The sequence below is a fragment of the Pygocentrus nattereri genome, chromosome 30 (genome assembly GCF_015220715.1).
Source record: "Pygocentrus nattereri isolate fPygNat1 chromosome 30, fPygNat1.pri, whole genome shotgun sequence".
Lineage (NCBI taxonomy): Eukaryota > Metazoa > Chordata > Actinopteri > Characiformes > Serrasalmidae > Pygocentrus > Pygocentrus nattereri.
In genome coordinates this window covers 4,922,287-4,935,618 of record NC_051240.1, presented here as the reverse complement: position 1 = coordinate 4,935,618, position 13,332 = coordinate 4,922,287, and the positions used below count along the sequence as shown (strand labels likewise).

General features: G+C 42.7%; 3 protein-coding genes across 4 annotated transcripts in view; 2 read left to right on the top strand and 1 right to left on the bottom strand.

The window, feature by feature from the left end:
* Position 1: 1 nt before the first annotated feature.
* Positions 2 to 4,858, bottom strand: tefm (transcription elongation factor, mitochondrial). Its single transcript, XM_017693076.2, has 5 exons — positions 4,627 to 4,858; positions 3,375 to 3,820; positions 2,853 to 3,002; positions 1,504 to 1,944; positions 2 to 351 (listed from the first exon to the last, which is right to left on the bottom strand). Exons 1-4 carry the CDS (start codon positions 4,667 to 4,669, stop codon positions 1,519 to 1,521), a joined length of 1,065 nt encoding a protein of 354 aa, XP_017548565.1. The 5' UTR covers positions 4,670 to 4,858; the 3' UTR covers positions 2 to 351; positions 1,504 to 1,518.
* LOC108424820 (E3 ubiquitin/ISG15 ligase TRIM25) lies at positions 4,815 to 11,060 on the top strand. Its single transcript, XM_017693075.2, has 5 exons — positions 4,815 to 5,197; positions 7,665 to 7,745; positions 7,821 to 7,967; positions 9,007 to 9,154; positions 9,792 to 11,060. Exons 1-5 carry the CDS (start codon positions 4,877 to 4,879, stop codon positions 10,313 to 10,315), a joined length of 1,221 nt encoding a protein of 406 aa, XP_017548564.1. The 5' UTR covers positions 4,815 to 4,876; the 3' UTR covers positions 10,316 to 11,060.
* Positions 11,061 to 12,418: 1,358 nt separating this feature from the next.
* The window catches only part of rhot1b (ras homolog family member T1), a 29,478-nt gene continuing 28,564 nt past the window's right edge, over positions 12,419 to 13,332 (top strand). For both annotated transcript variants that reach the window (XM_017693079.2, XM_017693077.2), the window contains exon 1: positions 12,419 to 12,681. In XM_017693079.2, coding sequence (XP_017548568.1) covers positions 12,645 to 12,681 — 37 coding nt within the window. In that variant the 5' untranslated portion in view covers positions 12,419 to 12,644. The remainder of the gene's footprint in view (positions 12,682 to 13,332) is intronic.

Below are 13,332 nucleotides of genomic sequence, written 5' to 3'. Positions count from 1 at the left end.
GAACGGTTACTGTTCTCACTTTATTTTCACACAATAAATATGCAATTTATACACTTTAAGCAATCGGGCTTTTGTTGTGCATTAAAGACACCATCCTCTAATTAAATCAGCAAGAACAGAGAAAACTACTAGCTTGTTAGTCTGAGGTGTTCATAGCTGGAAAGTAGAGGTTTGTGGGGAAAGTCCATCTAGAATGACAGTCATACAGCTTCCAAAGAACTGGACGCCCTGTACACCATGAAATCCCAGCACTCTTCTTGCTGGCAGTCTTCACATGGTCATCGCTCGGGCCGCGTGCGTCCAGCATGTTTCACTTGTGCTGAACACAATGCAGACGTAGGATGTGTCAGTCTACAAAACATCAGAAGAGAATGTAAATTTGTATGATCAAAATAAATCACAAATATGCAGCAACAGCTTCCACTGACAGACTCTGACCTGCTTTCATTCTTATTATTAGAACTGCAACTAAAGGTTATTTCTATAATCAATTAATCCATCACTTACTCAACTAATTAACGGTCCTGCTTTCTTTGGGTTCGGCTCTCCTGTTGCCGCCATTATTCAAAGATCATGAATGACTGTGCAGACCATATGAACATTATAGAGCGTTTTAAATGAAACAGTAGAAGCCGTATCGCCCCCTACGCTTCCTGTAGTGTATTACAGTCTGTCAGAGTGACTGTGTGGATCATATGAACATTATAGAGCTTTTTAAATGAAACAGTAGAAGCCGTATCGCCCCCTACGCTTCCTGTAGTGTATTACAGTCTGTCAGAGTGACTGTGTGGATCAGATGAACATTATAGAGCTTTTTAAATGAAACAGTAGAAGCCATATCGCCCCCTACGCTTCCTGTAGTGTATTACAGTCTGTCAGAGCGACTGTGTGGATCATATGAAGATTATAGAGCTTTTTAAATGAAACAGTAGAAGCCGTATCGCCCCCTACGCTTCCTGTAGTGTATTACAGTCTGTCAGAGTGACTGTGTGGATCATATGAACATTATAGAGGCTTTTTAAATGAAACAGTAGAAGCCATATCGCCCCCTACGCTTCCTGTAGTGTATTACAGTCTGTCAGAGTGACTGTGTGGATCAGATGAACATTATAGAGCTTTTTAAATGAAACAGTAGAAGCCGTATCGCCCCCTACGCTTCCTGCAGTGTATTACAGTCTGTCAGAGTGACTGTGTGGATCATATGAACATTATAGAGCTTTATAAATGAAACAGTAGAAGCCGTATCGCCCCCTACGCTTCCTGTAGTGTATTAGTCTGTCAGAATGACTGTGTGGATCATACGAACATCATAGCACTCAGGGACAGGATGTTCAATAAGCCTTTATAGATGTGATGATCAAGTGTCCATACACTTCTGTGTATATCACTTTAACTAGTGTGTAAACGTTTTGAATCATTTACATTGTTGACTCATTTGGTAACTAATTGTTAGCACCCTCCTGAGCACAGTTTGAGGTTCCAAAACCTTTTGGCTCCACTCACATGTCCATCTGTCCTTCACTCTGTGAGCAGCTCATAGAAAGCCACAGCTTGGAGAAGCGCGTCACACAGCTCCTCCCCTCTGTTCCTGCTATTTATGTGGAATGCCCCCTGATACCTCATCAGCATCTCTCTCGGGAACGTCACCCGTGGATACTTCTTCGTCACAGACTCGGTCATCATCTGCCTGACCGTCTGAGCGCCGCTTGTCCGACTCTCGCCCACTATCAGGCCGAAATGTCGGCCCACTGTGGTGCGCATCATGTTTAAAACCTTTGGGGCGGACCCTGGCTCTCTCTTCGGGCTGAGCAGAGCGAAGAGCATGGCCTCCACCGTCCGCAGGTGAGCCATGACCGGGTACAGCGTCGTGTTCTGGAGAGATATGCCCGGCTTCTCCACCACAAACAAATCAGCAGCAGGCAGGTTTGAAACCACGGCTGAAATCTGGAGCACAAAGTGTAAAAAGAGGGTAATCCAGGGTTCAGTGCTAGAGGAAGGTAACGAATTACAGTTATTTAGTTACATGTACTAAAACTGATGGTTTTCTGAGTTCATGTAGGATATAAACACTGTTAAAGTCTCAAAACTTATTTTTAACATATTATTAACATATTGCTCACATCCTATTCCACAAAGTCCATGTATGACAACTAAGCTCCAGAAACAGTCTGTTCTTAGTTTACAGCTTTTGTGATGTCACAAAAACCAATACGCCTCCATCAATGCATATCCACCCAGTAGTTCATTTACACTGAAGTTACAAGGAATGATTTAGCTTGAACTGCTTTATGAATGAGACGCAATACAGGGCAGCCAATCAGAACAGCTCATTTACATATTATTCTTAACAAAAACAGCTGGTTAAAAATGGATAAAGAGAGGTTGGAAAATGCATAAATTATCCTTGATCTACATACACGTACATAAAACCAGACACAAGTTATAAATGGACATTCAGGGGAAAGAAATCTTTGAAAAGTATAGGATATTAGACCTATAATATTTAGTTCTTTTTTGGGGTTTACTTTCATTATGTTGTGCTGGTTCAGCTCCTCTCCTGCTTTATGGTTCCTCTCATTTTATTTTACACCCAAATGACCCAAAAGGAAACACAAAGTCTAACAGATAGAAGTTCCTGTGCTGAAAGACGTTGGATGGACTAAGAAGTTCCACTGTTCGAGCTCCTCAATACTCAGAGTAGTTTTATGAGCTGCCATTTAGAGGAATTTTCATTTTATGAATTAAAAACGCTTTTACTGCAGTACGGGTTTAGGTTATTCTACACATCTGTGTCCGTTATACAACAAGCATTTAAAGAAATCAGTAAAAATATACAGAACCAACAGTCTTACATCTTCCAAATAACTGGATGCCATATACGTCCCATTCATGAAACTGCGGCACTCCTCCTGCTGCCAGTCTAAGACGGTCACCGCCCGGTCCACATGCGTCCACGCTATTTTATTTGTGCCGCACACAATGGAGACGATAGAAGTGGCAGCCTGTAAAAATAACATGAGAAGGAGAATCAAAACAAGTCTGATCACGCTCATCATTATCAAAATGAAGCCATTCGTTTTTGTCCTGTTGGATAGAAAAGCACTCTAAAAGAGATTTGTCATGTCAGTGAGATTCTCCTGGTTAAATAAAGTTAATCTTACATTAATGTATGTTAAAGGGATTATATCTTAACTACAGAATACTGCAAAAGACAAAACACATTAAACTCTGGTTTTAGACTGCAGTGCCTCCTTTTCCTGTAAGTTACCATTCCAGATATAAGATTTTGTTGTGTGTTGTTAGTCTCTACAATTTTTTAGGATTTTCTACTATTCCAGGACTTAATCAGGAAAAATACCTTGCTGTTTATTCACCTGTAAATGTTCCTTGTCCACCAATGGTCTGATGAACTTTGCAAGCTGGAGTTTCTCCTTCTTCTTCTCTTTCCGCACAGCCGGGTTCAGGATGGAGTTAAACACGATGACGGCGCTCTTATGTTTTAGCAGCGGCACATTTACAATGCTTTCCAGATCTTTAAAGGGTCCGTTTCTCGTCCTGTACTCCAGCATATTAACCAGTTTTCGCCCTCTGAGCAGCTTGACCCCAGCCAGTTCGGTCTCTGACCCCGTGTTGAGGAGCTTTAGGATAGTCTCCCGCTGCTCAGGGGTGTAGAAGGAGTCCAGCGATTTGTTTTCCCCGCAGAGATCCAGAGCTTCAACGCTGAAGGACTCCAGACCTGCAGCCGGGATAAGGACTGCCCTGCGGCAGCATGTGCAGTACAGAGGGCGGAGCTTCGCGGGAGGGAGGAGACCTGAGTGACCTACAGAACACAGAGCTGATTAAGGCCAATTTAATATGAGCTGAACACAAACAAGGTTAATAAACTCAAAATGATTTTAAATAAAGGAAACAACTTTCATTGGAGCTAATATAATTAAGCGGAATTCACAGAAATTTATGAAGTTATGAAAACCGTCTATAGAGGGCTAATAAGGTGTTACAGTACAGGCAGACAACTATTTTCGCTTACGGTTTACTTAAATTTAATGCAGTGCCGTTTTAAAACATTTAATGAAAGACACTGTAGTTATTATTATTATTTTTATGAGTAGAAGTAGAATTTTTGTGGCTTCTGTTTTATCTGTTCCAACTAAATCTACCAAAAAACTAAATATCGCGATGTTTCATGAAAACGTCTCGAGGTGTCATGACGCGTTTTTGGCATATCGCCAATCATTCCATTTAATGTTCATACTTTTATTCAAAATTACGTTTTCTTTTTTTTGTGTGTGCGTTTGCTCAAATTAGCAATCCCGCGTCACCAAAATGCTGAATTTAATTTAAATGAATTTTGCTTAAGTAGTTAATAAAAGTCACTTTTGAGCTCATGTCCTGCGAGGCAGGTATGAATGTAACTTTACATTTTATAATGCAAATTATCTTTAATGTTAAAGCAAACAGTTTAAAGTGTTCAAAATCCAGTTAAACGCAAAATATTTATTTTGTTAAATCCAGATTCTCTTCATCGACACCGCTGCCTCTTTACTAGCTTAGCTTAGCTGATGCTAAAGCAGCAAACTGCCTTCATGCGCTTCTTCAAACGACAGCGATCAGATGTGTTTTTACCTCTGAGGAGAAGAGAAGACAGAAACCGCGCAGCGACCAACATCGTCGCTCATTTTACTAAAATAAAGCTGAAACCGCTGAAGCTGGAATCCCCCATAACCTGTCCTCGCCTGTCCTGACAGTTACGGTACGGGCGGGATCCACAGGCTGCGTGTGTTTAGTTCCGGATGAGAACAGTTCCGTCTCAGTGAAATGAGCCCTGCTGCTGTTTCACTTTCGATTCCTAAACAGCGCCTTAGGTTTCTCCACCATGTCGGCGGCGCATGAAGACATCCTGAAAGTCGTCGTCAACAGCCTGAAGTGCTCCATATGTTTCGAGCTCTTTGGGGAGCCGGTCACTCTGGCCTGCGGTCACAGCTACTGCCACAGTTGCATAGAGAGCCATTTGGTCCGCGGGAGGAGAAACTGCCCTCAGTGCCGGTTTTCGCTCCCAGCGCAGCACAAACTGAGGAAAAATGTCAGTCTGTCCAACATCCTGGACCTACAGGAGGCTGGAGGTCGTGAGATATGGAACCAAGTGGCGGCGAGAGCAGATCATTGCTTCAGTTACGAAAGAGAGAAGCTAACGAGAGTGAGTTTCGCCTTCTCCTTAGTCCTGTTAGTCTTGGGTTCTGTGCTTTGTGCCCTGTGCTTTGTGCCCTGTGTTTTGTATTCTGTGCCCTGTGTTTTGTATTCTGTGCCCTGTGTTCTGTGTCCTGTGTCCTGTGTCCTGTGCCCTGTGTCCTGTGCCCTGTGTTCTGTGTCCTGTGTTTTGTATTCTGTGCCCTGTGTTTTGTAATCTGTGCCCTGTGTCCTGTGTCCTGTGCCCTGTGTCCTGTGCCCTGTGTCCTGTGTTCTGTGTCCTGTGTTCTGTGTTCTGTGCCCTGTGTTTTGTATTCTGTGCCCTGTGTCCTGTGCCCTGTGTTCTGTGTCCTGTGTTCTGTGTTCTGTGCCCTGTGTTTTGTATTCTGTGCCCTGTGTCCTGTGCCCTGTGTTTTGTATTCTGTGCCCTGTGTTTTGTATTCTGTGCCCTGTGTTCTGTGTCCTGTGTTCTGTGTTCTGTGCCCTGTGTTTTGTATTCTGTGCCCTGTGTTCTGTGTCCTGTGTTCTGTGTTCTGTGCCCTGTGTTTTGTGTTCTGTGTCCTGTGTTCTGTGTTCTGTGCCCTGTGTTTTGTATTCTGTGTCCTGTGTTCTGTGTCCTGTGTTCTGTGTCCTATGTTCTGTGCCCTGTGTTCTGTGTCCTGTGTCCTGTGTTTTGTATTCTGTGTCCTGTGTTTTGTATTCTGTGCCCTGTTTTTTGTAATCTGTGCCCTGTGTTCTGTGTCCTGTTTTGTATTCTGTGCCCTGTGTTCTGTGTCCTGTGTCCTGTGTTTTGTATTCTGTGCCCTGTGTTTTGTAATCTGTGCCCTGTGTCCTGTGTCCTGTGTCCTGTGCCCTGTGCCCTGTGTCCTGTGCCCTGTGTCCTGTGCCCTGTGTCCTGTGCCCTGTGCCCTGTGCCCTGTGTTCTGTGCCCTGTGTTCTGTGCCCTGTGTTCTGTGCCCTGTGTTTTGTATTCTGTGCCCTGTGTTCTGTGCCCTGTGTTTTGTATTCTGTGCCCTGTGTTCTGTGCCCTGTGTTCTGTGCCCTGTGTTCTGTGCCCTGTGTTCTGTGCCCTGTGTTTTGTATTCTGTGTCCTGTGTTCTGTGCCCTGTGTTCTGTGCCCTGTGTTTTGTATTCTGTGTCCTGTGTTCTGTGCCCTGTGTTCTGTGCCCTGTGTTTTGTATTCTGTGCCCTGTGTTCTGTGTCCTGTGTCCTGTGTTTTGTATTCTGTGCCCTGTGTTTTGTGTACTGTGTCCTGTGTCCTGTGCCCTGTGCCCTGTGTCCTGTGCCCTGTGTCCTGTGCCCTGTGCCCTGTGTTCTGTGTCCTGTGTTCTGTGCCCTGTGTTTTGTATTCTGTGCCCTGTGTTCTGTGCCCTGTGTTTTGTATTCCGTGTCCTGTGTTCTGTGCCCTGTGTTCTGTGCCCTGTGTTCTGTGCCCTGTGCCCTGTGTTCTGTGCCCTGTGTTCTGTGCCCTGTGTTCTGTGCCCTGTGTTTTGTATTCTGTGCCCTGTGTTCTGTGCCCTGTGTTTTGTATTCTGTGTCCTGTGTTCTGTGTCCTGTGTTCTGTGCCCTGTGTTCTGTGCCCTGTGTTATGTGCCCTGTGTTCTGTGTATGTGCTGTGTGCCCCATGTTCTGTGCCCTGTGTCCTGTGTTCTGTGCCCTGTGTTCTGTGCCCTGTGTTTTGTATTCTGTGTCCTGTGTTCTGTGCCCTGTGTCCTGTGTTTTGTAATCTGTGCCCTGTGTTCTGTGTCCTGTGTTCTGTGCCCTGTATTCTGTGCCCTGTGTTCTGTGCCCTGTGTCCTGTGCCCTGTATTCTGTGCCCTGTGTTCTGTGTCCTGTGTTCTGTGCCCTGTATTCTGTGCCCTGTGTTCTGTGCCCCATGTTCTGTGCCCTGTGTTTTGTATTCTGTGTCCTGTGTCCTGAGTTCTGTGCTCTGTGCACAGATCGTTTAGTCTTTTCTGTGTTAATTACATACACGCGTAAATTATATTTACACAATGACTTATTCTCAAAGTAATGACATGTCAAACTAATGACTTAGCATGTCTAAATATTGACTTATTCCCAAAATGATGACATACAAGGTCAACATAAGGGCTTAAATAATGACATAGTACCTTGTAATGACTTATTGTCCCTAAATAATTACTTACTTTCTTGAAATGTAGTAACTCATTATTTTGACATAGTTGTTTAGTTGTTTAGTCTTCTGTATTTTATGATGCCCCACTGTAGGCCAGTTTCGCCAGTTTTACAGACCCTGCTTTAGTGTTGGCTTAAAAGCATTTCAAAACCTAAAGATATTCCATCTGAAATTACAAAAGCATTATATACCAATCTAAAGCTATGTATGTATGAGATCAAATTTCATTTCCCACAAAACCGTCACTTTAAAGCAGTGCTGACTGCAGGTCCCACAGAGCTCGCAATGCACATGTGTACTTTTAAATATTTTTATATTATGTTTTATTTCTTCTCAGGAAGCATTGGTGAGAAGACTGGAGTTCTTAAAGCTGGAGATAAAAAAAATAGAAACCTTCCTAACTGAACTGAACCCACAGGTAGGGACAATATAGAAGAGGTACTCTTTGTTTATGTAAAGTGTGGCTATACTGTAACTTCACTATATCATTTAGGATGAGTCCATTGTCATGAAAGAGGACACTCAGACTGCTGAAGTTTTCAGTTGGTCGCTGGACAGTGGATTAGGAGCTGCTGACAGTGACAGTGGCCTACCTTCAGAACCTGAGGACAGCCTGAATGGCCTTTCACACATAGAAGAGGTACCTTATATTGACGAGCCTCATGATTTATTCTGTGAAATGTCTTTCAAAGGTCCTCATATGGCATTTAAGTGTTTCTGTGTACCACAACTTAATTTCATAACTAATTATTTTCCAACATCTGTCTATCCCTTACAATTAAACCGGCTGTTTTTGTTACAAATGAGCTCTTTTCTGATTGGCTGCCTCATTCAAACAGCATTCTTAGTTGAAACACTCCATATAATGTCAGTGTAAATGGGCGGAGCTAAACTGGCTGAATTTGCACATATTTATTGCCACTATGGGAACAAAACCTCATTTGTCCTAGTACCTTTGACATTTGTCCCAGTATCTCCCATCACAGTATCTTTATATTAATGGAACACGATTTTATTCGTATTTCATTATTTTTATGTCATTTTGGACCATTTCTGTTGGTCCATTTGTCATAATTTACAATATAATACACCATTTAAAGGGCAGCTGTTTATTCAAATGATGTAAAAAAAATATATATAATAATAAATTGGGAACCCTTTCGTTTTGTTCTTCAGATAGATGGAGAATGTTCTGTAGATGGTTCAATACAGAACCTTTTTGAAAAGGGTTCTATATGGCACCAAAAAGCTTAACATCGTAACATTGGCAGAACCCTTTTTGGTGCTACATAGAACCTTTTTCAAAAAGGTCCTATATAAAACCATCTACAGCACATTCTCCATCAATCCATTTCACCAGGTGAAATGGTTCTATGTAGCTATTGTCTTTACTAAAGAACCCTTGAAGAACCACCTTTTTTAGGAGTGTATTTTATGGTTTTAATGCAGGCGTGTCAAACTGGGGACCTGAGGACAAAGAGAGCCGTTTACCCTCTGAGTTCATTTCATGAAGGCCTTGCTGATTGCCTGATGAGTTTAATCAGTGGTGTTTAATGAGGCAGCGTGCTGCACCGTGAGGACTGGAGCCTGACACGTGCTTTAATGTGGCTCATCAGATTTCAGAACCAGAGCCCCAGAGACTTTTATGAATTGATAAATAGATTAGTTTCTTTCTCCAGTCTGAGGATGCCCTGCCTGATCCAGTCAGTGATCCAGAGAAGATCAGTGAGGTCCTGCTGGAGGATAGAGATGCTCTGGCTGGTTTGACTGGAGCCTGCGGTCTGTCTGATTCTGCTGCAGTGGGGCTGAAGTTCAGTGAACCTGCAGGTAAATCTGTCTTCACACAAAGATTTATTACTGCATGAAATACTGACGAAAGCGTCTTAAAAAGTCAGAGAGATCAAAGAAAAATATCTACAAATACAAATATAAGCACAAATAAGTACAGCACATTCAGAGATTGTACACCAGAGAGGTGGATGTCTGATAAACTGGCTAGGGAGTCACCTTTACCATTTGTAATGAAATACCCTTTAGTATAAAGTATGTTTGACAAAGATTGAGATACACAATCTGCATAGTGTGATAAGTCTGTGACGCTACCACCGGCTACCACTATGTGTCACACTTGTACAACCTTCAGGGCAGCACATAGCAAACAATGCAGAAAGTTTTTAAAAAATTGTCATTTAAGCAACAATTATGGGTTTGTTTCTTTGTATATCGGTCTGTTAAAAAGTCATATGAGCTTAAGTGACTTTAAAAGTACAATGAAAAACAAAACAGACGATATACAAACATACAGACACAATTCAGGCTTTAAAATGACCGCTATGACCTTTTTAGCTATGCTAATGTATTTCAGTCCATGTTTATAGAGAACAGTATCTGAAACCACATAATCAAAACCGCTCCCCACAGTGTTGATTTAGGAAAGCACTTAGCACCATGCTTTTCCCCACAGAGTTTGTGCTGCTCTCCTTCTCACCTACTTTGGGCCACAGACGTTTGGCATTCGTCCCGGAGAGACGGAGGATGCAAGTGAGGTCATCTCGCTCGCCGATGACCCAAAACAGCCGCTTCGATGCCTGCCAGTGGATGGCGTCTCAGGAGTTTTCTGCAGGGAGGCATTACTGGGACGTGGATGTGTCGCTGTGCTCTGGCTGGGCCGCCGGTGTGGCGTATCCGGGCCTGGGCCGGAATGAAAAGCTCGGCAGAAGCTCCTCGTCCTGGTGCATTGAGAGGAGCAGCACACGACTGAGTGCCTGGCACAACAACGCAGAGACTCCACTCAAACAGGGCTGCCCTGAGAGCATCAGGGTTCTGCTGGACATGGATAGTGGTCGTCTGTCCTTCTGGAGCCTGACGGACAGACAGGACGAGCTGTACAACTTCCAGGTGGATTTCTGTGGCCCGGTCAGACCCATGTTCTGGCTTTTTGGGACACAGCAGAGAAATGCTCTGATCTTTCCTGTGACTAACAGATGATTTATCAAAGTCTTTATTATATTGTTTTTTCCTTTTGTTCTGGTTTTGGTTTAAAGCAGTATTCTTCAGTGCAGCTGGTTAAAGGGTCGATATCATGGGGTGTTTTTTTTAACAAAAGAGTTTGATACTGTGTACACAAATATTAATAACGTGTTAAAATGTGCCTGCACTGCCCAGTTCAGAAGAATTCACTGTTTTTGTTTGTCACAAGCACATTTACCTATCCTAGAGGTCAGCAACCCAAATGTTAAGAAAAGTCATTTTGTCCTTTCAACAAATATCAAACCACCTAGGGAGCCACAACATATGTCCTTTTTACCATCTTGCCTGTAAATATGGTATGTGATCATGTACTAGGCTAAAAAATATAAACGAAAACTTTCTTTGCTCTGTTTTAAGCTTCAGCTCAGCTATAGGCTCTTTTCTTGCATCTCTGGCAGGAAACTTTTCCTTAGAAGTGGAATAGTTTCTTGTAAAATGGCTCAACGTTCAACTTTCTATGAGGCTGATGTCTTCTCACTTCGCCAGCTGCTTGTTCTAGGTCTGACCTGTAAACGAGTGGGCGTGTTTGTAATAAACTCAATGTTTGGCATTTCTTACTGGCATGATGAGATGAGACACAACAGCTCATTCAGCTCAAGACTCACTCTAGTCTGACAGGAAGGCATTCTTACCTGTGGCCATCAAACTCTATAACTCCGCCCTCAGTGTGTGATTCACAAAACTCAATACGAAACGGTTCATATGTGCAATAATAACAACTGTGTGTGCAATAACTCAGAGGAACACTAACTAATTTAAATAATTGTAACTGCTACCTGATGTTTCATATTACTATCACAATCACCGCCACCTTACTGTATTCATAAGTACTTAAATCTTGTTTACATACTGTAAATTTCTCTATATTGTCTTAAATTATTAGTAAAGTGTTTATTTTTACATAAATGGCTGCAACTGCAACAACTGCAATTTCCCCTTGGGATCAATAAAGGAATCTGAATGTGAATCTGAATCTGAATGTGAATCTGAATGTGAATCTGAATCTGAATCTGAATGTGAGCGCACACTTTTAAAAAAGAGGAGTTTCTTAGTAAAGCTAGTTCTATATAGAACCATGAGCACTTAAGCACCATTTGCATGCTTTAAGTTTTCTTTGCATGGCCAAAAGTTTTTTTAGATTGGAGAATGTGTTGTATATGGTTCTACAAAGAACCGTTTGAACCTTTCTACACAGAACACTTTGAATATATTCCATCACACTCCATTAATCTAAAGAACCATTTCTCCATGCAAAGTACCATTTAAGCATTGTGTGTCTTACAGTGTATAGATAGACAGACACAGACAGACAGACAGATAGATACATAGACAGATAGACAGACAGACAGACAGACAGATAGATACATTGACAGACAGACAGACAGACAGACAGACAGACAGACAGACAGACAGACAGATAGATACATAGACAGACAGATAGATACATAGACAGACAGACAGACAGACAGATAGATACATAGGCAGACAGACAGATAGATAGATAGATAGATAGATAGATAGATAGATAGACAGACACAGACAGACAGGCAGACAAATACATAGACATAGACAGACAGACAGATAGATACATTGACAGACAGGCAGACAGATAGACAGACAGATAGATACATAGACAGACAGATAGATATCTAGATAGATAGATACACCAACAGGCAGGCAGGCAGGCAGGCAGACAGACAGACAGACAGACAGACAGACAGACAGGCAGGCAGGCAGGCAGGCAGATAGATAGATAGATAGATAGATAGATAGATAGATAGATAGATAGATAGATAGATAGATAGATTGACTGATTGATAAATTCAAATAATTTACAAAAATAAAAATTGACAAAAATGGAGAGGCGTTTTGTTTTTAACGGCAAATATATATATTAATAAATACATGCTTATAGTATGTTACACTAAATGTAAACCATTTTCACAACAGAACATTCTTTAATAAACTCTGTATAATAATAATACTGCATATTGTAAACGCACGCGCACGTCTCTGGGAGCTACATCGCGTGCTGGAATTGGCCCTGAGAGGGATCCGTAGACACGTTGGAGGTCAGGAGGAGGAGGAGAGTGAGTGTTTGAGCAGTGAAGTCCAGCAGCAGGACCAGGCTGACCGGGCTCATCAGCCACACGGCGGCTGGCTCTGTGCCTGCGTTACAGCGCTGGAGCTGCTGCTTCTGCCTTATTCTGTTCATCACCCGCATCCAGCGCTGAAGGCTTAATGCTCCTCGCTCTCAGCGCCCGAGACGAGATTAGGAGAGAGGAAGATGCGCAAGGACGTCAGGATTCTGCTGGTGGGAGAACGTAAGTCATGGAAAGTGTGTTGTTTCTGAACCACAGCGCATTCCTGTCTTTTCGCTTTATATCGCTCGAATAACAACCTCGAGGCACTGGGAGGCTGGAGTTGGCGTCTTTTTCGAATTTTCCGTTCCACCTTAAATGGTCCACCTTAAACGGTGCAGCGGTTAGGTTACATTGTGGCGGATCCCGCACTATTTAAGGTGGAACGCAAAATTCCAATAAGAAGCCAGTTTCTGCCTCACAGGATCATCCTCTGTGTTATTTACCCTCTACATTACTATTGACCACAGCTGTTGCCCTCTAGTGTGGCATTTACGTTCTAAAGGGGAATTCCACCATTTTTTCCAAATTTCTGCATAATTAATTTACTTAGATGTAAACAGTGGTTCAGAGTGGTTCAGATCTCATGACAGTGGTGGTGATAGGATCCAGTGATTGCCATGACTACAACACAAATCTAGACATCTTATTGACTCTCCACCAGTGGGCCTACACGTGTCTTCTGAGTTTGAATATGCAGTGTTGATGCTGGTGAAATAGTGAAAAATCTGACCTAATCAGTTTTCTTGGGGGACTGTTTTTGCCTCACAGCGCCCTGCGTGTATCCTGGCACCACGAATGGATTAAAATAAACGGACTAGAAAACAAAACCGT